General features: G+C 33.8%; 1 protein-coding gene and 1 long non-coding RNA gene across 2 annotated transcripts; both read left to right on the forward strand.

Annotated features, from left to right (window-relative positions):
- Nucleotides 1–567: 567 nt before the first annotated feature.
- LOC132053090 (uncharacterized) lies at nt 568–2489 on the forward strand. Its single transcript, XR_009414077.1, has 2 exons — nt 568–872; nt 2204–2489. It is a non-coding gene; the product is annotated as an uncharacterized LOC132053090 (long non-coding RNA).
- A 13893-nt stretch (nt 2490–16382) lies between these two features.
- On the forward strand, nt 16383–24410 carry LOC132054742 (CSC1-like protein At4g02900). The gene is made up of 11 exons (XM_059446711.1): nt 16383–16696; nt 16818–16970; nt 17488–17623; nt 17715–17816; nt 17938–18057; nt 18173–18253; nt 18378–18718; nt 18912–19157; nt 21353–21677; nt 23560–23793; nt 24294–24410. The coding sequence occupies exons 1-11, from the start codon at nt 16383–16385 to the stop codon at nt 24408–24410; spliced, it is 2169 nt and encodes a 722-aa protein (XP_059302694.1).
- Nucleotides 24411–24746: the final 336 nt, after the last annotated feature.

Here is a 24746-nt window from a genome sequence, read left to right on the forward strand (position 1 = left end):
TTTGCGCTAATAAAGGGTTGTTCCATAATTTTGAGGAGTCTACTCATGGCGAGTGTGTCTACATGGATAACTCCACTGTTGACGCCCAATTTTGTCCCACTTTTCTCTAATTAATTTATTTGGTCTTCCTAATCATTGATAATGTATTTTTACCTATTATTATGATTATTACTAATTTTAATACTACTATTATATTGGTCGAACTATTATTATTACACTTGTTAATAATAAAATATTAGTATTATTATTATTGTAGTTACATTAGTTATCACTCTTACTATATTTCAGTACCATTTTGATATCGTTAATACTATAGTTGTCATTACGCTAATTAATACTATTGACTTTACTATCACTTGATCAATATTTTATATGATTCCCTTAGCTTATAATATTTATATTTGGTTATATAGTGAATAATGTGTGTGTGTGTATATATATATATGATGAGGAAGCCCAAAGATGAGGGAGGAGGGGGTACATTTCAGCCTCCAACATTTAGCCCACTGGACAATTATATGGACCCAAACGAAGTGCAGACCAGCCCAAAATGAAAGCCCTCTTAAACACTTTGTTTTTTCTTTTTTTCTCTTCAACCTAGCAAAACTTAGAAAAAAGTAGGGTTTCTATTCTTTTCATTTCCAGAGCCGCCCACCTCTTTTCCCTTTATGAACAAAGCCAATCTCTCTCACTTCTAAATCAGAATTTGTAGGCCTATTTTGGTGAAAGTCTTTAAAAAATCTTTATCTCTCATCTCTATCACACGATTTGGTCAAACGAAAAAGCAAAAACTTTTGGAAGAAATCTGCGTTTTCAGAGATTTGATTCTCTATTCAAACGATCATTTTCATTCTTCAAATCCCGCCCAAAAAGTGAGAGTTAAAACCCTAGTTCCTCACCTATAAATACCACCTTTAAGATCTGAGCTAGAGGGGACAAAAAGGAAAAAGAAAAAACGAAAAAACGAAAAAAAAATCTCTCAACTCTTATCTATCGACTTTAGTTTATTTACAAATTTTAGTCCTCATTTTGTTGGTGGAGTAATAGTGGATCTAAGACCTCAAAGCCCCAATTCATTGCTCCGCAAAAGGTAAATCTGGACCCAACTCTGTTTGTTCTTTTGTTGTTAAAGTACTGCATTTTAGAAATCATGTTTTAGGATCTTTGTATTATGGGATGTTTCTTGTGTTCGTTAGTATATTTCTGGTGTAAATTTGGAATAGCATGCCATACAATAAACATGTTGGATACCACTTTTTTTTTTCTTTTTGTAAAATATGAGCGTGGAGGTTAGTCTTTTTTTCGTTCACAACCATGCTACTGAATATATTTAGAAGGTGATACTAATCCCACTTTGTACGAATTTCTGACTTTATATGCTGGCTTCCATGATCTTATGATGTTGTGGTCTAAATTTATGTCAAGTTAATACTTTGTTTGTTTTAAAAGCATGTAAAGGTTAGTTTTAATTTGAAAGTTGTTCACTGTCCTAACTAATAAATGTGTGTATGTTGTTTAAAGAAAATGCTTTCTTTTGCCTTGAATCACACTATTTTCATATATTATAGGAAATCGTGTTTTATAAATTATTGTTATTGTATAAAATCTGCCATTAATTTAGGACCTTAAATGTTGTTCCTATTCTCAAAAATGTTAAAATCTTACTTTACCTTAGCATTTTGCAACTGAGCAGTTGAAAATAATATATTTGGTTGAAGTTTCAAAACCATGTTAAACCTTGGTGAACATGAATCTTAAATGGCTAAATTGAGTCCTGATCATTTGTCTATTTGCTTAGTAGTTATGGTGTTAAGCCCATGTCTAGCTCTCTGATAAGCAATACATGGATGCCGTGATTTGATTTCTTATATTCGAAATTTGTTTCTTACATGTATTTGGTAATACTACTTTCCATTTTAAATTATTTAGAAAACTTGCCCTTAGGATGCCATTTAAGTAAAATGGAGCAGTGTTACCTTATTAGATTTGGAAGCATGAAGTTTTGATAGCTTGCTTATGCATCTGTGAGAAGTTTAAAAAGAAAAAAAATGATTTTAAGATTTACTTTAACTCACATTTTGCTTACCATTGACGTATGTATGTGGAATTTAAATACTCATATGACTCGTATTGATTTGTTTTATTTCGCAGTTATTTTATTTTATTTCTCTAATTCTATTTCCCGTCTTTTTGTTTGCATGAGCACTTTGGAGCGAACATAGAGTCTTAATGCAAGACTCTTCCCGAGCATGGACCCGGAGTCACTTTCTTTGGACTATTATTTTCTCTTGTCTTAACTATGTAAAAGCCAACAATAGTGGAAGTAGTTCCCCACCCCCCTACTCTTCCGTGACGCTTGGGGGAATTAGTATGGGTTATATGCTTTAATATTATGTCACTCTTTGCTACTTGACGCCTAGGATTCACGTCTAATTAATGAAGTAGTTTAAATCGGTAATGGAATTCTATAAACCTGCTTAATCGATAAACCAAGCTTTAGTCCACAAAAAATCTTACTTATTTCATAAGTCAAAATTTAAGTTCAAATGACTTCTCAGAAAAACATCAAATCACATTTTTACAAACTTGCCCAGAAATCAATTTACTACTTTTCTCAATTTTGTTAAGTCAATTCACCATTTTTTTCACCCATATGTTGCTTAATATTTTTAGCAGGTCGAAGCTTTCTACAAATTTGCTACATTTTATTGTCTTTGGAGGGCACAAATTATGTTCTTATGCTTATATAATTTAAACCGATAGATGTCTACTTTTTACTTTAAGTGTTTTACGCATGCATGCATATTTTGTAAGATTTTAATAAATATACTTTAGTACAATATTTTCAAAATATTCATTTTTAGCCATATTTTAATTAATCTTAAGTCCGGTCGGTTAACCGTCTTAGTACGGATCTTAAGGATGCCTAACACCTTCCCTTTAGATTAATTGGAACTCTTATCTAGAATCTTAGGTTAGTAGACTTTAAACGGAGTTAATATTAAATAATCGATAGGTGTCCTAATTACTTCTAAATTAATTAGGTGGCGACTCCTTAAGTTAGTTAAATAATTTAGGAAATATGTTGTCTTTCTAATTTAACTTAGGTTAAAATGGGGTATAACATGCGCCCTACTTTTGAGTTATGGGTAAAAAGAAAAAATCTGCTTAAGTTAACTTCTAGAAAAACTTTAGCCTTGAACAATGTTTTGTATGTACCCTCCCTTCGTAGAAACTTAGTTTCTGGAGAAATTCTCAACAAAGCAGGCCTTAAATTTGTTTTAGAAGCTGATAAAATAATTATTTCTCATGGAAGAGACTTTGGTAGGAAGGGGTACCTTAGTGGGGGTTTATTTATACTGAACATTGTTCAAGAGATTATCAATAATGAAAAGGTTTCCAGTTCTTCTTGTATTGCTGAGGCTGTTGATTTATAGCATGGTAGACTAGGTCATGTTATTTATAGCATGGTAGACTAGGTCATATTAATATTGCTTCTATTAAAAGACTTAGAAAAATGGAATTAATCCCTGCGGTAAAAGTTGATGAATTAAGTGTTTTGTGTGTGTAGAAGCAAAACATGCTAAGAAACCATTTAAATCTGTTACTAGTAGAAAGACAAACATTTGCTTAACCTAGTACATTCGTACTTAGCTGATTTCAAGAACGCTGTTAGTAAAGATGGAAAGAAGAGTTACATTACTTTTGTTGATGACTTTTCTAGATACACTAAGGTATATCTTCTTAAGTCTAAAGATGAGGCAAAAAGCATGTTTTTGAAATTCAAAGCAGAAGTAGAAAACCAATTAGACAGAAAAATCAAGAGACTTAGATCTGATAGGGGCGGTGAATATAGTACCAATACTCTAGAAGCTTTTTTCTGAGAAAAATGGTATTATACATGAAGTTAGTGCTCCTTATACTCCTCAATAAAATGGTGTAGCTGAACGCAAAAACCGCACCCTTAAGGAAATGATGAACTCTATGCTTTTAAGTTCGGGTCTATCTGACAACATGTGGAGAGAGACTGTTTGGTCTGCATGTTATATTCTTCATAGAGTCCCTCATAAGAAGTTAGATAAGACACCATATGTCACGACCCAATTCGCTAGTCGTGGTGGCACCTACACTATCCCTCCGAGTAGGCGAACCACATTACTAATAACAAGTTAATTAAGCGAAAAATTAAATAAGAATAAGTTATCAAGTCTTAAATACTTATCATAACTAAAAATGTCACGACAACCCCGAAATGCGGTCAAAAGGTACAAGAGCGCTAACATAGTACGTAATACGAGTACGAAAATACCGAAGGCTACGTATTGTCTGTCGAATACAAAAATAAAAATAAATAAAGGAGGTCCTTCGGGGGCCACGGATGACAAGCTTCACCCCGAATGAGGGCGTAGAAAGATGTCACCCTCGCGTATCGGTACCACGGGGTGTAGAAGCGGAACCTAGACGTGCTCGCACTCAACAAAAGTACGTAATAAAGTAGTATTAGTACAACACTAATACCGTAAGCATCGTAGGCCGACAATGATTAGATAACGCATGAAGAAGTGGAAACTAACAAGTAGCACATAGAGCAAACAGTATGGTCACATATCATATACAAACAAAGTGTAAAGGAATCGTAGAAATCAACTAAGACGAGATATAGTTCACCGGATGATCGGTCAAATATATGAGTGAATGAATGCAATGCAATGCGACGATCCACCTCTCTCACTCCGCGCTCTCGTACACGCGTACTAAGAGCGATTGCCTCGAAAGCCATGACCCATGGGGGACCCGCGAAGTCCATGTACGCTCGTGCTCTCCGCAAAAACCTCGGGCTATCAATCACTCTCGATCTCGGTAAAGACCTCGGAGTCTCTCGATCACTCACCTCACCAATCATCGCGTTAGAATAATGGAAAGCATTGCCATGGCGTATATGGTCCCAACAATATCACCAATATAAAATCAACAAGTACAAATCATATTCTTCATCCACCGTTCGATTATCAATATTACCATTCCTTTTTTTTTTTTATGTGATGGTGAGCTAGTATGTGACGTAGATACGAACGAGGTGATAATCACGAGAAATAACACATTTGGTGACAAGCTGACAATGTTAATAACCAACTAATTAGAATTCACCGTACTTCATGCCCGAAAGCCTAATATGCTATCCCGTCAATTTCTCAACTACATACGATTTTTAATCGAGGTCTAACTAAAATAGACCGTAACCTACCTCAATGCCGAAGTGTGTGCCATAAACGATCAAACCAATGCGTTTGCTTTGCGTGGGAGCCTCCGAACGATCGAAATCTATCAAATACGCTATCTACATTAGAATACGAATCTAAGGACACTTATATTGCTATTCTTATATTTGAAACCCAAAACGTGACCACACAAGTGACCTTTCGGGTCATGCAAAACTAAAATTTTATTAAAATTCGTTTCACCCATAACCTAAGGGTCATATATCCGTAAAATTAGTCAATTTCATTCTACAAGTGGATTCTCGAATAATTAATTCTCACTTCTTAAGACTAGGGCTCAAAACCTTCAATTATCCCAAAATCTTAACTTAAGACACAATCTAACTTTCCACAATTTAAATACCATGAAATTGGAAATACATATATAATCCAATACACCTAATATTAAAAATATATAGACCCTATATATAAGGATTGAAATTGGAACACGAAAAACATAAAACGAAGTTTTATATTAGCAATTACAATTCGTGCGGTAATGTCTTGTAAAAGAAAGAAAAACGTATGAATCACTTCTACGCAAATTTTCACTCCATACGCCAACTAGTGGTTTAAGTAATTATTACCCTACCTTTAGTACTCAATTCAATTGACATTGTAAAAGCTCTCTTCACAAACCAATATTATAATAAACAAATCATGGGGCACTTTCCAAAGCTTGAAGAAAATTGCTAATTGCATACAAGAAAAGCAAGAAAAACGTGTGAAGCCATTTTTCCCCCCATCCAATCGTCCTTTTCTTGCCACCCATATGTTGTCTTAGTTGTCCCCTACTTGTCCTATTCATTATGTTAACCAATGCACAAATTGATAATTCTAGGCAAAAGGAACAAGGTCTAGACGAACAGCACTACTGATGACTAATGATTTTAGAAATCCTACTCTACCCTAACCCAAACGTGACAGACCAAATAAAACGAAAAAGCATACCTGATGGTGTTCAATTCTTTTAAAGCTTGTGCCTATCCGAATGCGGCGGTTTTTTTCTTCCTTTTGGTATGTGAACTACTCCATTAATTTCACTCCTATTTATGGGCCCTGTGTTATAGGGTCTTAAATTAATTTTGGGCTGGTCCTATTACTCCCAACTAAAATAATTGTCCCACTCAGTAAATTACACTATTCACCAACTTATACCTCAATTAAGCTAAATAAATTCCTATGACTAAACTATTCGCACACTTTAAGTAAATATATACCAAAATTACCCATCACTTAAATTACCGTGCCACCCGCTCCCGTAAGTCAAATATATATATATATATATATATATATATATATATATATATATATATATATATATATATATATATTTTAAAGTATGAAAGTGTATTTTAGTGAAAAAGAGACCGAGAGTGCTAAACGACCAAATGGGTCGTTACACCATATGAGTTGTGGAAAGAATTTTCCCCAAACTTGAAATTTTTGAAAGTGTAGGGGTGTTTGGCTAAGGTTGGTCTACTTGATTTCAAACGGGCAAATGTGGGATCTAAGACTTTTAATCTTGTTTTTATTGGTTATGCTTTCAAAATAGTGCTTCTTAGATTTATGTCTTTGAATGATTATTCTATTTGTGAATTAGAGATGCGAAATTTTTGAGCATGTTTTTCCTTTGAAAAATAATGTGCCTAATGATGTGCATAATATTGCTTCTACATACGTCCGTTAATTCTCATGTTGTGCCTTAACTTAATGTCATTGATAATGAGCCCGAAAATTGAACTTCGAAGAAGTAAAAAGACGTAGAATCGAGACTAGTTTTGGTCCTAATTTTACTCTTGCTTTCTTGGTCGGGAATTGTGACATTGATGTTTTAAATGATGAATTAGTGTCTATCTACTTAATGGAAGAAGATCCTAAGACTTATGATGAAGCAATGAGGTCAATAGATGCTATGTTTTGGAAAGAGGCCATTAAAAGTGAATTAGACTCTATATTTTCTAATCATACTTGGGACTTGCATGATTTGCCTAAAGGTTCTAGACCCATAAGTAGCAAGTGAATATTTAAAAAGAAATTGAGACCTGATGGTACAATTGATAAATATAAGGCTAGACTTGTAATTAGGGGCTTTAACCAAAAGCAAGGTGTTGATTTCTTTGATACTTATTCTCCTGTGACTAAAATAGTGACCATTAGAACTCTTATTGCCTTAGTCGCTATTCATAATTTAGTGGTACACCAAATGGATGTTAAAACGGCTTTTCTAAATGGTGATTTAGAGAAAGAGATCTATATGACTCAATATGAAGGTTTTTTGTGATCCCAGGATAGGAAGATAAAGTATGCAAATTGACAAAGTCCTTGTATGGCCTAAAGCAGGCACCTAAGCAGTGGTATGAAAAGTTTAGTGGCACATTAGTGGCTGATAGTTTTGTTGTTAATACTTCTGATACCTGTGTTTATTCTAAAATGATAGGATCATATTGTGTGATTATATGTTTATAGGTGGATGACACGTTAATCTTTGGCCATAATGTGAATGTTGTTAATGAGACTAAGAATTTTGTGTTCTAAGTTTGAAATGAAAGACCTTGGAGAAGCAGATGTGATTTTAGGAATTAAAATAAAAAAAACTGTTAATGGTTTTCTTTATGTCAGCCTCATTACATTGAGAAGATGTTAAAAAAGTTTGATTGTTTTGATTTTGCTCCAGTGAAAACTCCTTACGATCCTAGCATACACTTGAGAAAGAATAAAGAATTTAGTGTTTCTCAAACTAAATATGCTAAAAAAAATTGAGAGTGAAATGTTCCTCATGAATTATACTCGGCCTGATATAGCTTATGCTGTTAGTAGATTGAGTAGATATATTCATAATCCCAGTAGTGAACATTGGACTGCTCTTCATCGTTTGTTAAGGTATTTGAGAGGTACTATGGGTTGGTGTTCGCATTTTAATAAATTTCGCTATTTTAGAAGGTTTTGTGATCTGTAAAACCGTGTATGTGATAATAATGAAGTGCTCCACCAATGGCTATGTGTTTACTTTGGGTGCAGGTGCTATTTCATGAAAGTCTTCCAAATAGACTTATATAGCACGTTCTACTATGGAATCTGAATTTATTGCTCTTGAGTTGGCAGGGCAAGAAGCTGAGTGGTTGAGAAACCTTTTGGCAGATGTGCCGTTGTGGGGGAGACATGCTTCACCCGTCTCTTTACATTGTGATTCACAAACAACAATTGGAATTTCAAAGAATAGTGTATACAATGGAAAAAAGAGACATATTCGCATCAGACATGGTGCAGTTAAACAGTTGTTAAAACATAGCATTATCTCCTTGGAATATGTAAGGTCCGAAAGAAATTTAGCGAATCCTTTAACCAAGGGTTTAGTAAGGAAAATGATCCTTGAAACGTCGAAGGGGATGGGGCTAAAGCCTATGGATTGAGGTAATATGGTGGATATCCGTTTGTGGTCAAACGAAGCCATATGGGCCATCAATATACACTAAATTTCCTATCCCTATGGCGTGTGTGAAGTGTTTATAAGGTTGAGCTTTTTTGCTCTTAATAATTCCATAGCCTTAAGGTGGTCTATGAGATAGACTTTATGGAATCACCTACGTGAGTGTAAAGGTGTGGTCTCCTTTTATGAAAGACTTAGGCCATCTTTGTAAAGCACTCATTAGACCCAAGGTGTGTGCATGACCATAAAAGCACTTTGTGAGTATCGCGGAGTTTGCATAAAACTAAGGATATAGTATGTGTTGTGGGGGTCTCAACTCATGTCCATTTAGTTCAAGAGTACTTCACTTTTTGGATATTTGTTGTTGCATCATTTCACTATATGTTAATTCAAATAGAAAAATATTGACACTTAAGTAAATGTTCCTTAGTTTGCGCAGAAATTATTCCTATTCTTATCTTTGCATTTAGTAGGGATTGTGAGAGTTATGTATTGCTATTATAGTCAATTCTTTGTTGTTAATGCAAAGTCAAAGTTTCTTTGTGGGTTCTTTTTCTTACTTATCTTTTCTCTTATATGAAGTGCAAATGTCCCTCATAGGTGGTGAAAAGTCTTTCCTTCCTCTTTATATTGAATTGTGTGTTGTTGAGTTAGTAAATGGGCTAGAACAAGGGATGGGCCTCGCACACGCGAGAGTTGCGCTTCGTAGGCAAAAGTAATGAACCCCCCCCCCCCCCCCCCCCCCATGCGAGGTATACGTAGGCCCAATTAAATCTGGTTTTTAGAACTTTATTTTTTGATATTTTGGCCTTACCCTAAATTGTCCAAATATATCCTTACTTTAATGTGTCCATATTCATTCCATGGAATTGATTATTCAAATTTGTAACCTATGAAATTAAGTGAGTCATTATAGTCATAACCGTTGGGCTGATTTATTTCCTTTTTCCTGAACAGTCATTTTCTATACTTATATATTGGGAGGTCTACACGCACAAAGTAGATACACAGTAAATTTCTGGTTTCTTGGCAAATAACTTGTGCAAACTCCATACTTCCAGCCACCAGTGCAAGTGTTTGGAAGTGTTGTGGACAGGGCCGTCTCAACAATATTGGGGGCCTCAAGCCTAACTTCATAAAGAGATAGTCATGACCTGCAGGGGACCCATGATTTCCATGTACCACTCGCTCGAAACTCGACTTCGGATCACGTGTCCATAACTAGGCCACATCCTCACGCCTGTCAAATGTGCCTTATAGATGTATATTTTTGTATCTGATCACAACATGAATCTCAACGTGCTTCCAGTGTAACTATTAAGGGGGAACATGATCAATCAATAAAAAATAATGTCAAGGAATCCAAACCTCATGCCTCAATTCAAATAAACTCAAGGAATCAATTCGACCACAGCAAGAAATACAACATGAAGTCAATTACGCTCTAAGTATGAATCACTCTAGCATATGATATAGCAAGACTCTACATTACCCAACTCATTAGTAAAACAACTCCCATTCTTCAATTAAATCAATACCAAGAGGATATACACGCTCTACCACCTCCTTTTGTACGTAACAACTACACACTTGGTTCAACTACTTTTCTTAATGGCGACAAGCCCATATAATTTCACAATTAATACCAACCTAATTATTATCCAACCGAACGCCGTATCCGAAGACCTAATCATGCTTTCTCCCGTTAATTCCATAACATATATACGACTCACTAATAAAAGGCTAACTCAAGCAAACCATAACCTACCTCAATGCCGAGCAGCTGTCATGAACGTCCATGTAATCTTCTCCTATCCCGTTTCCGAACTGGAAGCCTTGACAGAGAATCCTAGGAATTTCACGAATCCGAGAACAAGAGTAAATCAAGGCATACTTAGTAGTTTAGATTCATTAATTAACTAATCTTTGTAAGTCGTATAAGATAACCCTTCCCTTTGGGTTCCCAATTCGAGAAGTCAAGTCTTAATCCATTCTCTAAATATTGGGGAATCATTATTCGTGTTTAGTTTATTATTCTAGAACAAGAATCTAGGTGAAGTTTTCAAAAATACAAGATTTCTGGTCATGCCTACCCATTGCTCTTTCCTAGGGTGGAAACAACGATAAAGAACCCATCTTCATTAACCCTATAAGAAAATCTTAGCAAGGAAGGATTATCATTTAAAAAAATAGCATGAAGGATGTTTGAAGGTTGTCTTTCTCAAGCCTCTAAGTGTTCTGTTTAGAAATCCTCGTGTGATGGCCTAGAATAAGGTTTTGTGAAAAAAGAGGGATCAAATCCCGAAATAAGGTTTTTAGGTTGGGTCTCGGTTCGAGTCGACCATTGCGTAGGGTATACTTGTCTGCAGGCGGACTTGCTTGTAGAGTGAAACGGCTCGACTTGACCCCACACCATTTAGCTCTAACCGACTCGACTATAGTTAAAGTTGAACGTAAAATTTTCCCACGGACCCTCGTACCACAAATCAACTTGGTCCTTATACATTAGCCGAGGAAAACAGACGGGTCGTTACAAAAAGAATCAAATCTTTTTTTTGATTGAGTATTTCGATTAGATCATTATCTTCTACTTGTATTATTTCTCTTAACACTTTTAATTCAAAAAATAAATCTAAATCATCAATGTTGGAATAAGTATTATGTGTTAAAGAAAGTCCAAGGTTAAGACAATATTTTTTCAAACTCTCATCATCTAGTGATCTCAAATTTTTACCACTAAATAGAAAACCAAAAATATTTTCATATGCTTCAAATTGTTTAAATCTATTTTGAAGTGACAAAATGGCTTGGTCTACTATGTATAAGAAGTAATCAACTCTAAAAGATTCTTTAAGAGACTTTGTGACTTCATTATCAACATTTTCATCAAATTGTTTCTTTCTAAATATTACGCGTTTCTTATGAAATTCAGGTTCTATATTCATCTCAGAAGTAATTTCCTTAGTAGAAATCATATCAATTGAAAATCCTTCTTCTCTATATTTAAAAAAGAAAAAAGAAAAAAAGAAATTAGACCTCTTAGCTGATCTATGGCAACATCAATATGCATATCTTTAGATTGTAAACTTTTACTAATTGAATTAACCACAAATAATATATCATACCAAATAGTCATACCCAATAAAAATTCAAAATTTTCAAGCTCATATGTTGCTAAACAAGTACCTTCGCTTTTAGTTTTTGGATCCTCACTAACTTCTACTAGTTTCAATAAAGCATCTCTTATTTGTGTTGCTTGAAATATTAATGCTTTAATACTTTCAATACGACTTTCCCAACATGTCTGTGACAATGATTTAAGAGTTAGGTTGGGTATAAAATCTTTTAAAACTTTCCAACGCTTAGCAGAAGAAGCAAATAACGTATATATACATTGTATCACTCAAAAAAAAAAAATATAGCTTTCGTACAAGAATTAGCCAAGTCACAAAGTACTAAATTTAAATTATGGCAACCACAAGGTGTATAAAATGCTCTAGGATTTACATCGAGAAGTCTTTTTTGAACTCCTTGATGTTTTCCCTTCATATTAGATCCGTTATCATATCCTTGTCCTCTTAAATTATCAATATCAAGTCCAATATTTTTTATCTCATCTATAATAACTTCAAAAATGCCTTTTCCACTTGTATCATCCACTTTTAAAAGCTCTAAAAAATATTTTTTATTTTTTATTGGAGTAGCGGAAATATCCACACTCCGCAATATAAAAGACATTTATTCTTGATGGCTTGCATCTGGAGTGCAATCAAGTATGATTGAAAAGAACTTTGTTTCTTTAATTTTTTCAATAATTTTATTCTTGATTTCACCTGCCAACAAGTTTATCAATTCATTTTTTATATTATGTTCAAGGTAATGATTATGGATTTCTTCATGCTTAATTCGCCGAATATGTTCTTGCATAACTGGATCAAATTCTGCAATCATTTCAATTAGGCTTAAAAAAATCCAATATTTTCTTGATAAATCTTTTCATTGTTTCCCCTAAACGCCAAATTATTTTTCCCAAGAGTTTTGATTACGACAATAATTCTTGAAAGTACATTTTTCCAGTGCGCTCTATCTCTATTAATTTGTTCTTGCACATCTTTATCAATTGTTTTATTTTTGTGCAATATCATTTCTAAATGAACCCACGCAACCATATTAATAATATGCTCGTTTGTTACTTCATGATCTTTGAGCTTAGCACTAAGATTTTTCCAATCATTACTACCTTCACTGGCTAGTTTACTGTTACAAGTACTAGAAGTTTTACTAAACAATTTACAACAAAAATAAAAGACTTTATCCAAATCTTTTGAGTAAACTAACAATTTTCTTTCATGTCTTTCCCCATTTGCCAATTTTTTAATATAATGTGTTGTAGAAAAATGTCTTGAGAATTTATCCTTTGGAAAATTTATGTCAGTTATTCTAACTGGTCCCTTTTCTACTAATAGATCTCTCAACTTTGTATTTAAATCATTTAGGAGTTTTTGATTTTCTGGAACTATGTCAGATTTCTGAGTAACTTCTTTAGACTTTCTTCTTGGATGTTGTTATCATCTAACTCAACTATATTAGTGACTTGTTCATTTGAAGAACACCCTCCCATATTTTTCGATTCAATAATTTTATTATTTGTTAAATATCTCTCAAGTGCTCCTTTATGGGATTTAATTAATTCTTCATCTTTTCTCCTTTTCTTTCTTTTTGCATAACCGGAATCATATTTTCTAGTTGACATATTTAGATTGAATAATTCTAATAATAACTGAAACAAAAATGTATACTTATGAAATAAGAATATCAACAGTGACAAATGTTTAATGAAATATAAGATAAAGTTAGAACAATAAAATCTGGTTCAAGAATTTGATAAGTTGATATAATGATATCGAAATAGTATTTTAACGCTTCAATATAATGATTGTTTGTTGCAATGCTTGAATATGAAGAAGACGCCAAAAAGTAAATCTTGATCTTTTATAAGCACTATGTTTTGCGTGTACAGAATGTTTAAGTGTGTCAGAGACTCGAGAATTATTAATAATACTAAGAGTAGAAGAATAATGAAAAGAACAAGGAATAAATAAATATGAGCAATGAAATAGTTATCCAAATAAATAAGGATACTACAAATCTACAATTACCTAAAAAAGTTTTTTTATTCCCTCAATTTCGGTGCTATGCCAACGTACCCACTCCCTTTAAAAGGGAAGAAGTTATACTTCTCCCAAAAAATATTCCCAATTAATGTGGGCCCCACTCCCCATAAAAGGATAAAGTTGCTTTTTACTTTTACCCAAATTTATCTCTTCAAAACCAACATTAACGTATAAGAGTACAATACATTTTTTTTTTTTTAAATAGTAAAGGTATATATAGGGTATTAAAAAAAGTGGGGCCCTGGTCCATTGCCTTACTTGTCTTACCAATGGCCAGCTGTGGAACCTTGGGAGCGTACCGGGCTAAATGATTTGTATCGTGATCGGTTCGAAAATAACTTTCAAAGTAGTGGCTTACCACGACACAACAGTGATTTCATATTCTTATTTTATTTGTTACTCATCTATATTGTTCTCAATTTTACTAACACTAGTGATACTGCAGCTGCTATGTATAACCCGCCTTAACTATTAATATTATCGTTTGCACCCCAAAAAAAAAAAGAATGGGAGTAATAGTTGCTGACATAATATGGGATTGGACTCCTCTCCATTTCCCATCTCTATTTTCCCTAAGTTCTACCTTAGATTAGAGACACATGGCATGGATTAGAATTAATGGCTAAGATTTAGTTGACTAAAGTAAGATTCTAACCATGGTTTATATAATTAATAACTTATCAATTAATATATTAAAATATTTTCTCTCTCTTCCTATTTTAATATTTCATTTTTTTTCAATTATGACAACTCTTTAATGGAGATATTTCCGGAATATAGACAACTCTTTCAAAATATACAATTACCAATTGAATAATGGGGTCTATATATGTGAATTAGAAAGCATCATAACTGGAAAAAAAATGAAAAATATCACCAATTGAATAAAGGGTTCTATTTTTGCGTAGGAAAAAATTAAGTGTGAAAAAAAATCGATTAAATGAGAAAAGATATTTTACTGTGTAGGAAAAGTAAAATAGGAAGAGAGAGAAAATAATTTTAATGTATTTATGGATAAGTTATTAATTATGTAAATCATGATTAGGGCCTTACTTTAGTCAATTAAATCTTAGCCATTAATTCTAACTCATGTCATGTGTCTCTAATCCAAGATAGAACTTGGGAAAAATGGAGAGAAAGAAAATGGAGAGGAGCCTAATCCAATCGGACAAATCATGCAAAAGTTTGTAAAAAAGCTGGACACGTGGGGGTGGGGTTATTGTGTGGAAAATAATGTGATGGTGGATGCTGACATCAGCAAAAGGACAATTTAGTCAACACACGTAAGAAAGTATACTATAGCTATTGTAAGATTCCTTTTTGACCAGTAGAATTATTCAATTTCAACTGAATTACCAAAATACCCTTGAAGTGCCAAAGCATATAGTAGAATTATTATTACTACGTACTCTCTTTCTAAGCAAACCTAGTCTTTTCTTTTACCCAATTCTTCCTTTCTTCTCACCTTTTATGATCATAAAGGCCAAGTTCTAATGCATATGATTTTCTGTGCAAGAATCTTACATCGCATTTTCCTCTGTCAGTGGCATATTTCTGGTTAGTTTCTTACTTCTTCTAAAGCTGATATTTTGAGTCAACAGTTCTTAATCTTCCCCCTGTTTTCAAAGGCTAACACTGACGTGTTTGGCCAAACTTTTGAGATTTTTTTTTTTTGTCAAAAGTGCTTCTCGAAAAAGTCTTTTTAGATAATAACAATTTGTGTTTTGTTAATCAATGTGAAAAGCACTTTTATCAATATTTGAGTAGCAATTTTTGCTTGGCCAAACATCTCTGAAATAAGCCAAAAAAAAAAAGTTTTTGAAGAAAAGCATTTTTGGCTTTCAAGATGTCTGAAGAAGCATCCCTTAAGCAGCGAAAAAATTAGAAAAAATGTAGCTGTATAGTGGAATTATCAACAGCCCCAAAATAGTACTCTATTGATAATGACAATAAGATTGGCAGTATGTATGTGATTCTGCTTTTGATTTATCCATGTCGGCTGGAAAAGGGTATCCAAGAGGGGTTTGTAAATTTTTAGGATTGGATGCTTGCACCCTTTCAAAATATATCTTGGAAATTCTTCTCATACTTATTAGTTTGCGTTAAATTCCACCGGAGAACTCGCTTACACGTGCAGGAGGGTGTTTAAATTCAAAGCCATGTAAAGGTGTCTTAGGCCACTGCATTTATTTCTTTAATGTTTTGGATTGGATGATTTTTTTTTTTTTTTTTTTTTTTTTTGCTCCCTTGGTGATTCGAACCCCTAACCTTAAGGTTGGACGTGGAGGAGGTGGAGGATCTTATCATCTAAGCAACTAAACACTGCTTATTTTTCTCATTCAGTCACTAGTGGCATATATTTTCAATATCGGAATGAGAAATTATGAAAAATGCGTAGCAGTATCGCTTAATTTATATGCATAATGTCAATAATATCTATACTTGCTCATTTTACCCTGTCAATTGTTCTCAAAAGGTTCCGCCGAAATAACAGTTGACAGCTAACATTTCAAGGGAGACATGGCTAGTGTTCAAGATATTTCTGTTTCAGCTGTGATCAACCTTATGTCTGCACTTGCTTTCCTTTTGGCCTTTGCAATTGTAAGGCTTCAGCCAATCAATGACAGAGTGTACTTCCCTAAATGGTATTTGAAGGGTATACGACCAAGTCCTATAAGTTCCGGTTCATTTGTAAATAAATTTGTCAACTTGGACTTCAGAACATACATTAGGTTCTTGAACTGGATGCCTGCAGCTCTAAAAATGCCAGAACAAGAGCTTATACGTCATGCTGGTCTTGATTCTGCAGTGTACATACGGATTTACCTTCTTGGGTGAGTTCCACAACTATTTGGAAATTTAAAGGGATTAGTCGTAGACATTGGAAACTTGTTTTACAAATTGTTGAGTTTCTTGTATATGAATTATGATCTAACTCCTGAATTATCGATGCAGCTTGAAAATCTTTGTTCCTATCACAGTACTTTCTTTTGCGGTTTTAGTGCCTGTTAATTGGACTTCTGGGGAAACATTGGATCACATTGAGGATCTAATGTTCAGTAATATTGATAAACTTTCCATATCCAATATCCCTTCAGGATCACAGAGGTAAGGGTTGACTTGTTTCCTTTTATTGTAAGAGACTACTTGCTTCTAACCAACTAATTTTTTATAGGAGTTTGTTGGTAGAAACTGTTCGACAATTAGTTGAACAACTGCACATCAGAGATCATCAACATGTTTGTCAGAAATCATAAGTTGCTATATTTAACGTTTTAAAGATATATTCATATACTTTTTGTATGTTTGTAAAGATATTTGTGAACATGTAGTCATGGCACAAAATCGGTACCCTTGTTTTTTTTTCCCCCATTCTATAACACAAAACAGAAAGTGTACCAATAGTAGTCCTTCATTTTAGTATCGTTGGCAGGCCGAGGGACACTTACCTTAACCTATCAAACTATAACTTCCACATGGAAGATTATAAGAAATTTTTGCAAAAGAATGAATTAGATTATGTAGTTCTTCTACAAAATTTGATGTTTTTTCGTTTCTCATAGGAAGTGACTCATGCCATTGCAGATTTTTTCCTAATAAAAAGCTTAGTTTTATATTCTTTCAGGTTTTGGGCACACGTGGTGATGGCTTATGTATGCACATTTTGGACCTTCTATATTCTGTACAAAGAATACAAGACAATATCAACAATGAGACTGCATTTTCTTGCCTCTGAAGAACGTCGGCCAGATCAGTTCACGGTGGGTGTTTGCGTAATTTATTGACCACAACTGTTATGGGTGTTCCCAAAACAAAGTTTGATTAGTTTACAAATTCTGATTCTTCTCATAGGTCCTTGTTAGAAATGTCCCACCAGATCCTGATAAATCAGTGAACGAGCAAGTAGAACATTTCTTTCGTGTGAATCATCCAGATCACTATCTTACACATCAGGTTTAAATTGTAGTAAAATATTTCTGTATGAAGTATGTGACAGGCAAAGATATATCATGTCTCTTTCGTCTTAGATTACATAGTCAAAGTATGTTCTATCTGGAATTCATGCTACTTGTAGGTTGTTTATAATGCAAATAAGGTTGCTGAATTGGTGGAGAAGAAAAAGAGTTTCCATAATTGTCTTACTTACTACCAAACCAAGTATGAGAGAAACCCTGAGAAGAAACCAAAAATTAAGGTATTATTCTTTGTTTATCGAGATTTTGTTTCAATTTCATTTTATCTGTTTCTTCTTCTTGGTAAATGTATTGATTTTCTGCTCATAACTGAGTCTCATATTCTGTCATGTATAGACAGGATTTTGGGGCCTTTGGGGAAAATCCGTGGATGCCATCGACTATTATATGACTGAAATTGAGAAGTTGACCAAAGAAGTAAGTTCCTCTGACCATGGGTTATAGGTAAATTTTGCTAGTAGAGAAAGCTTAAAGCAGTTAACGGATAATATATCGAATCTTTTGTTGCAGTACAGTAATTGACTTTTTCTCTTTGATGTAGGAAGCTGAAGAAAGAGAAAAGGTTAGAAGTGATCCCGACGCATTAGTTCCTGCAGCATTTGTCTCGTTCAAATCTCGTTGGGGAGCAGCTGTATGTGCTCAAACGCAACAATCAAGAAACTCAACCATTTGGTTGACAGATTGGGCTCCTGAACCACGTGATGTCTATTGGGATAATCTTTCAATACCATATGTTCAACTCTCTGTCCGGAGACTGCTAATGGCGGTTGCTTTATTCTTTCTCACCTTCTTTTTTATGATCCCAATTGGATTCGTTCAAGCATTTGCAAGCATTGATGGCATCGAAAAGGCTCTTCCGTTCCTGAAGCCATTAATAGATATGTACGTGATCCTTCTAACTTGGATAAATTTGCTATATGTGTGCTTGTAGTTTATTTATACAAAAAAAAACTATGAGAACATTTGAATAGACTCGATGCTTAAATGTTATTTTGAATCTAGTTGTACTTATGGACCTCCTTGTATTTTTGGAAATCGATATCTAAGGTCTGTGCTGCTGGAATTTCTGTTGCAGGGATGTTGTCAAATCATTTGTCCAAGGTTTTCTACCCGGGATAGTATTAATGATGTTTCTGATTCTTCTTCATATGATTCTAATGATCATGTCAAAAATAGAAGGCTTTACATCGCTTTCCTCTTTGGACAGAAGATCAGCGGCTAAATATCATTTATTTGTCATTGTAAATGTCTTCTTTGGAAGTATCATTACTGGTGCTGCATTTGAACAGCTTGAGAGATTTCTCCACCAGTCTCCATCAGAGTGAGTTCCGTTCCTCATCTAAAAGTAAAACATATTAACATGCCGACCACTTTCATTTGGAGCAGGCCCGGCTCTTGGGTAAGGCAGCCACAGCGCTTGCTTTAGGCCCCACTTTTTTTGGCCCCATTTTGAAAGTTTATGAACTGTTTTTTTAATTAAAAAAAAGTATTTTAAAGAAAAAATTATAATTTTTTACTAAAAAGAAAGAAAATTTTAAAAAAAATTAAACAATTTAAAACGTATGAAACATTTTTTATTTTTTATTTAGTGGTAACAATTTGAGATCACTAGGTGATCAGAAATATATTTGGAGAATTCGAATTAAAAAAAGATCATCTTAGCCTCAAAAGAATATTTAAACATATTAGCCGCTCAAATATTTGATGATTTAGACAAATTTTTGAAGTAAAAGTGTTAAGAAAAATAGTACAAGTAGAAGATAATATTTCAATTGATACACTCAATGAGATTAAAAGACGAGAAATATTTACAAATGCCGATATTGCTTATAGAATAATGTTAACAATTTCTATAACAGTAACATTTGCGGAAAGAAGTTTTCAAGCTAATTCGATAAAAAATTATCAGAAAAATTTGATTATCAAAATATCATTAATAATTCGGAAAAGGGCCAAAATTACCCCTGAACTTTGGGAAATAGCTCATCCATACCCTTCGTTATCTTATCAATTATACCTTACCGTTATCTATGGGCTAATTATACCCTTATCGTTATACTATAGTCCAGATATACCCTTATGTTAAATAGTCTGCCACGTGGCATCATCCTAGACGCCCAGCCTGTTTTCACCCCTAAATAATTTTTTACCCACCAATTTAACCCGATCCGACCCGGATATAATTTTTTCACCCAACTCATTTTCTTTTCTCCTTCTTACTCTCTTCTTCTTCCTCCATGTCCACCATCTCCGATCCCTCACCCCAGCTCCTTCTTACCCACCTACGTGGACTGCCACCATGGAATAAAACATACCTCATCCCTTGATTATAACCATTATCGTCTTCTCCATTTTAAAGAACCCTCGAGTCCTTCAATTTCATCCCCACAGCTCCCGTCCTTCTTTTTGTCAGGGAGTAACAAGAGATTCTTTTAATCAAAATTTTATCTCCAAATTCTTTCTTGCTTCCATTAACTAGTCGGAGGTTCATTGCACCTGATGCCTTGCAGAACTTGCAAAACATATCATCAAATTGAAGCATTTTTTCTTTTTCGAGAATAAAATCCAAGCTTTCCAAATTCTGATTCCATTTAGAGGGTAAAAAAAGACTAACATACAGCAATGAACAAATAAAAATTGACAAAGCATGAATTATCCGTGTATACATGCACTTTCCATTTTCAATTTCACAATAGAAAATGATCCTCAAATTATTTTTCCACTCAAATCCGGCATCTTTCACGCAGATTTACATTTTAATATAAAATCAATATCCTTGAATCTCTCTCTTATCAATGAGTTTGGGAAAATTTGGTGCAACGGAGATCCTTATTCTATTTCTCTTCCTCGCCATTATAATTGGGTTCTACTTCTTTACTCTCTTTCTAGTTTCTATGAGTTACTTCGGTTGATTCTTCTCGTATGCTCACTTGGGTCTAGACAATTTACTAGGTTTGTTCAGTCGACATTAGACTTCAACCTATTTTTTTTTTTTTTTGTTGAATTTGGACTTTGAGGAAGTGGTTAATGGAGATGATTATCAAGAAGAGCTTGAAATCGGCGGAGCTGCGGCAGTGGGAAAAAAGAAAATGAGTTGGGTGAAAAAATTATATTCGGGTCGGGTTGGGTTAAATTGGTGGGTAAAAAATTATTTGGGGTGAAAATGGGTTGGGCGTCTAGGATGATGCCACGTGGCAGACCATTTAATATTGGGTATATACTGTATAGATAAGAAGAAGAGATATATTTACAAGCAATGGATAATTATTTCAAAGTTCAGGGGTAATTTTGGCCCTTTTCCATTAATAATTTTGCATTTCAAAAAGTTAAAAAAAAAAAAAAAGATTTCAATATTTAAGAAAATTATATTTAAAAAAAAAAAAGATTTCAATACTTAAGAAAATTATATTAGAGGGTTTATGGTTAGGTGCGGTTTGTCTGGTGATATACTCTGCAAACATCTCTGCTTCTGCACTTGAGTATATATGAAATTACTAAAATTTGCTTGCAATGCAGGATTCCGAAAACCATCGGTGTAACTCTTCCCATGAAAGCTACTTTTTTTATTACCTTCATAATGGTTGATGGCTGGGCTGGAATTGCTGCGGAGATCCTTAGATTGGTTCCTTTAGTCATGTTTCACGTTAAAAATACATTTCTGGTAAAGACAGAACATGACAGGGAGCAAGCAATGGATCCTGGTTCCTTAAACTTTTCCGTATCGGAACCTCGCTTACAACTGTACTTCCTACTAGGCCTTGCGTACTTGGTGGTCGCACCAATACTCCTGCCTTTCATCATTGTCTTCTTTGCATTTGGTTATATGGTTTTCCGCCATCAGGTATGTTTTGCTATTACTTTTGGAACAAATAATAGATACTTTCTGTCCTAATTTATGTGATGGTGTTTGATGCATCAATAAAGAAAATAAGCTTTTGAAACTTGTGGTCTAAAATAATACATAAATATTTGTGTGGCTATAAATCATCTCATTAAGGGTAGAATGGACAATTTAAAGTAATATTGTTACTAAAAAGAAAAGAGTGTCACATAAATTGGGACAGAGGGAATATATGCTAAGGAGATAGAATGGACCCAGTGATAAAATATTTGATAATGCAGCTTCATCTATTTTAGATAAGAACATGATTATTCTTAGGTCTCAAGCATCATATGCATAACGGAAAAGGGCCTAAAATACCCTCGAACTATTAATTGGACAAAAAAATACCCTCCATCCACCTTTGAGCCCCCAAATATGTCATTCACCTTTGAGCTCCCAAATACCCCTGACATCCACCTATGGGGTCTAATATACCCTTATTTCTAACAGTCCCATGTTGATGCCCAATTTTGTCCATCCTTTTGTCCAATTTACATCGTTAAGCTTCTATTTTAATATTAATTATATTTTTTTTATCACTGCCTATAGTTAAATTTCTTGATGATCTCTATTATTATTATTATTATTATTATTATTATTATTATTATTACTATTACTATTACTATTACTATTACTATTACTATTATTATTATTAGTAGTAGTAGTAGTAGTCGTAGTAGTACTAGTAGTACTACTACTACTACTATTATCATCATCATCATCATCATCATTATTATTATTATTATTACTGCTACTGCTACTACTACCTTTTCGTTTTACTAGGAAAAAAAATCACTCATGCATTTATTCTCCTTCCGGCTTGATTGAAAGTGTTAATCCTATTTGTCTTCTCTATAAATATTTATTTAAACTTATTTTTTGCATTAGCGTCACACTTATAGTTGTTATTATATTTCTATGATTACTTTACTATTACAAGTGATAAAACTATTTACCAAAATATTTTGTCCCTCTACTTTTATTATCATTATGAAAATCTATTTGAAATTACTATATTCCTCAAATAAACCAAATAAATTTTTTTCACCCATTTGCTAAAACCCATAATCCCTTTCCAACTAAAAATCACCAAAGGCATCGAGTTACCCCCAAAACCAAATATCCATAACTCATTGTTATTTACTCAAAATTCCCAAGACCCCGTCATCTCTAAATTTCCTTAAAATCAAACATTCGATTCTCGTCGAAATTCCACGGCTACAAAATCCCTTTCTTTGTGCCTTTTATATTCTTTCATTTATTCTAGTTTGATTTTCTCTTCTCTTCTCTTTTCAATTCCACTTTCTTTCCTTAATTCATTCACCTTAATTTCTTACTAGTAATCATAAAAATCATAGCTTAATATCCTCCTTAATTGCGAAATCGAAACTTTCCTCTTTTCATCTAATATGCCAAGAAACAAAATGACAGAAGTTTGGACCCGAATCTATTCGAAAAATCCGTCCAAGTTCAAGATTATTATTAATAATAATAATAGTAATAATAGTAATAGAGATCATCAAGAAATTTGACTACAAGTTGTGATAAAAAAAATATAATTAATAATCTAATAAAATAGAAGCTTAACGATGTAAATTGGACGAAAGGATGGACAAAATTGGGTGTCAACATGGGGCTGTTAGAAAATAAGGGTATATTAGACCCCATAGGTGGATGGCAGGGGTATTTGGGGGCTCAAAGATGGATGGAGGGTATTTTTGCACCAATTCTAATAGTTCGAGGGTATTTTAGGCCCTTGTCCGTATGCATAATATTACTTTCACGACATTCTGTATCCTTCAATTTGTATCAGATATTGAAACTGGTTCTTTATTGCTAGATCATTAATGTGTACGATCAGAAGTATGAGAGCGGTGCATCATTTTGGCCAGATGTCAATCGTCATATACTTATTGGTTTGGGAATATCCCAGCTTCTATTAATTGGTCTCTTGGGCACCAAACATGCTTCTAACTCAACTCCATTGCTGATAGTGCTTACAGTTTTGACAATCTGGTTCCATAAATTTTGCAAGGACAGATTTGAGTCTGTGTTTGTCAAATTCCCCTTGCAGGTTAGTGTTCTTTACCTCTTACACTTGATGTTCTAAGCAACGAGGTTCCAATTTTGGAATTATACAACATATTCTGTTGAAATTTGATTCTATTACTGTTGATTTACTAGAATAATAAGTAGTCTACTAGGGGGAGTCTACTTTGTTTAAATTTAAATTTTTGTTAGATAGATTAGGTTGTTGAGATATTTTAGGTTTTTGAAATTATTCTGCATATTTTCTATTATTAAGTTGGCTATTTAAAGCCATCTATGCTTAATAAATAAAGAGAGAAAATCTCAATCATTCTTCCAATCTTTTTTGCTGCACATCTTTTGAAAAACCAACATATTCCTCAAGAATAAGATCATTTTACAACAATAACGCATCACTCCCAAACTAGTTTGAGATATTGTGCCAAGTTATGTTTAGGACCCTTGTTCGGGTGCTGTTAGCACAAGGTTATCGTTGATATATTCTACTTATCCACTATGATATATTTAGTTGAATGCACTCTGCAGGACGCAGTGGTTAAGGATACAGTAGAACGGACTACAGAACCAAACTTTAACTTGAAAGAGTATCTCCAGGATGCTTATTTGCATCCCGTTCTCAAAGGGGTTGAACTTGATGTATGAGGAGAATAATCTACTTGTTGCTGCAAAGAGGACTTCCAGATGGAGTAGTAAGACTGTTTCTAATGCCACTTCTGAAGATCAGAAGACAGTCTCTGAGATGCGGCTTGTATTATAATCTGTTTTGTCAACAAAAGCAGTTAAGAGTTAAATCAAAGTATTTGTTTGTTTTATTTCCTTCTATTAGCTTGTGTTAGGTCTACATCAGTGAAAATGTCATGTACTAAGTCATGATCAAAATGCGCAGAATGTCGTCATGTACTATACTCATGATCAAAATGCGCAGAATGTCATTCTCTTGGAATAGAAGGCCTTCTTGTTGAAAAAATTGGGTGTTTA

Source organism: Lycium ferocissimum, chromosome 4 (assembly GCF_029784015.1).
Source record: "Lycium ferocissimum isolate CSIRO_LF1 chromosome 4, AGI_CSIRO_Lferr_CH_V1, whole genome shotgun sequence".
Classification (NCBI taxonomy): Eukaryota; Viridiplantae; Streptophyta; class Magnoliopsida; order Solanales; family Solanaceae; genus Lycium; species Lycium ferocissimum.

Excerpts from the sequence above, each read along its gene's own strand:
- LOC132054742 (XM_059446711.1), top strand. The coding sequence starts at position 16,383 with ATGGCTAGTGTTCAAGATATTTCTGTTTCAGCTGTGATCAACCTTATG. Across the intron at positions 17,817-17,937 it reads ATCACTATCTTACACATCAG|GTTGTTTATAATGCAAATAA; the intron begins GTTTAAATTGTA and ends TGCTACTTGTAG. Across the intron at positions 18,719-18,911 it reads CTGAAGCCATTAATAGATAT|GGATGTTGTCAAATCATTTG; the intron begins GTACGTGATCCT and ends TTTCTGTTGCAG.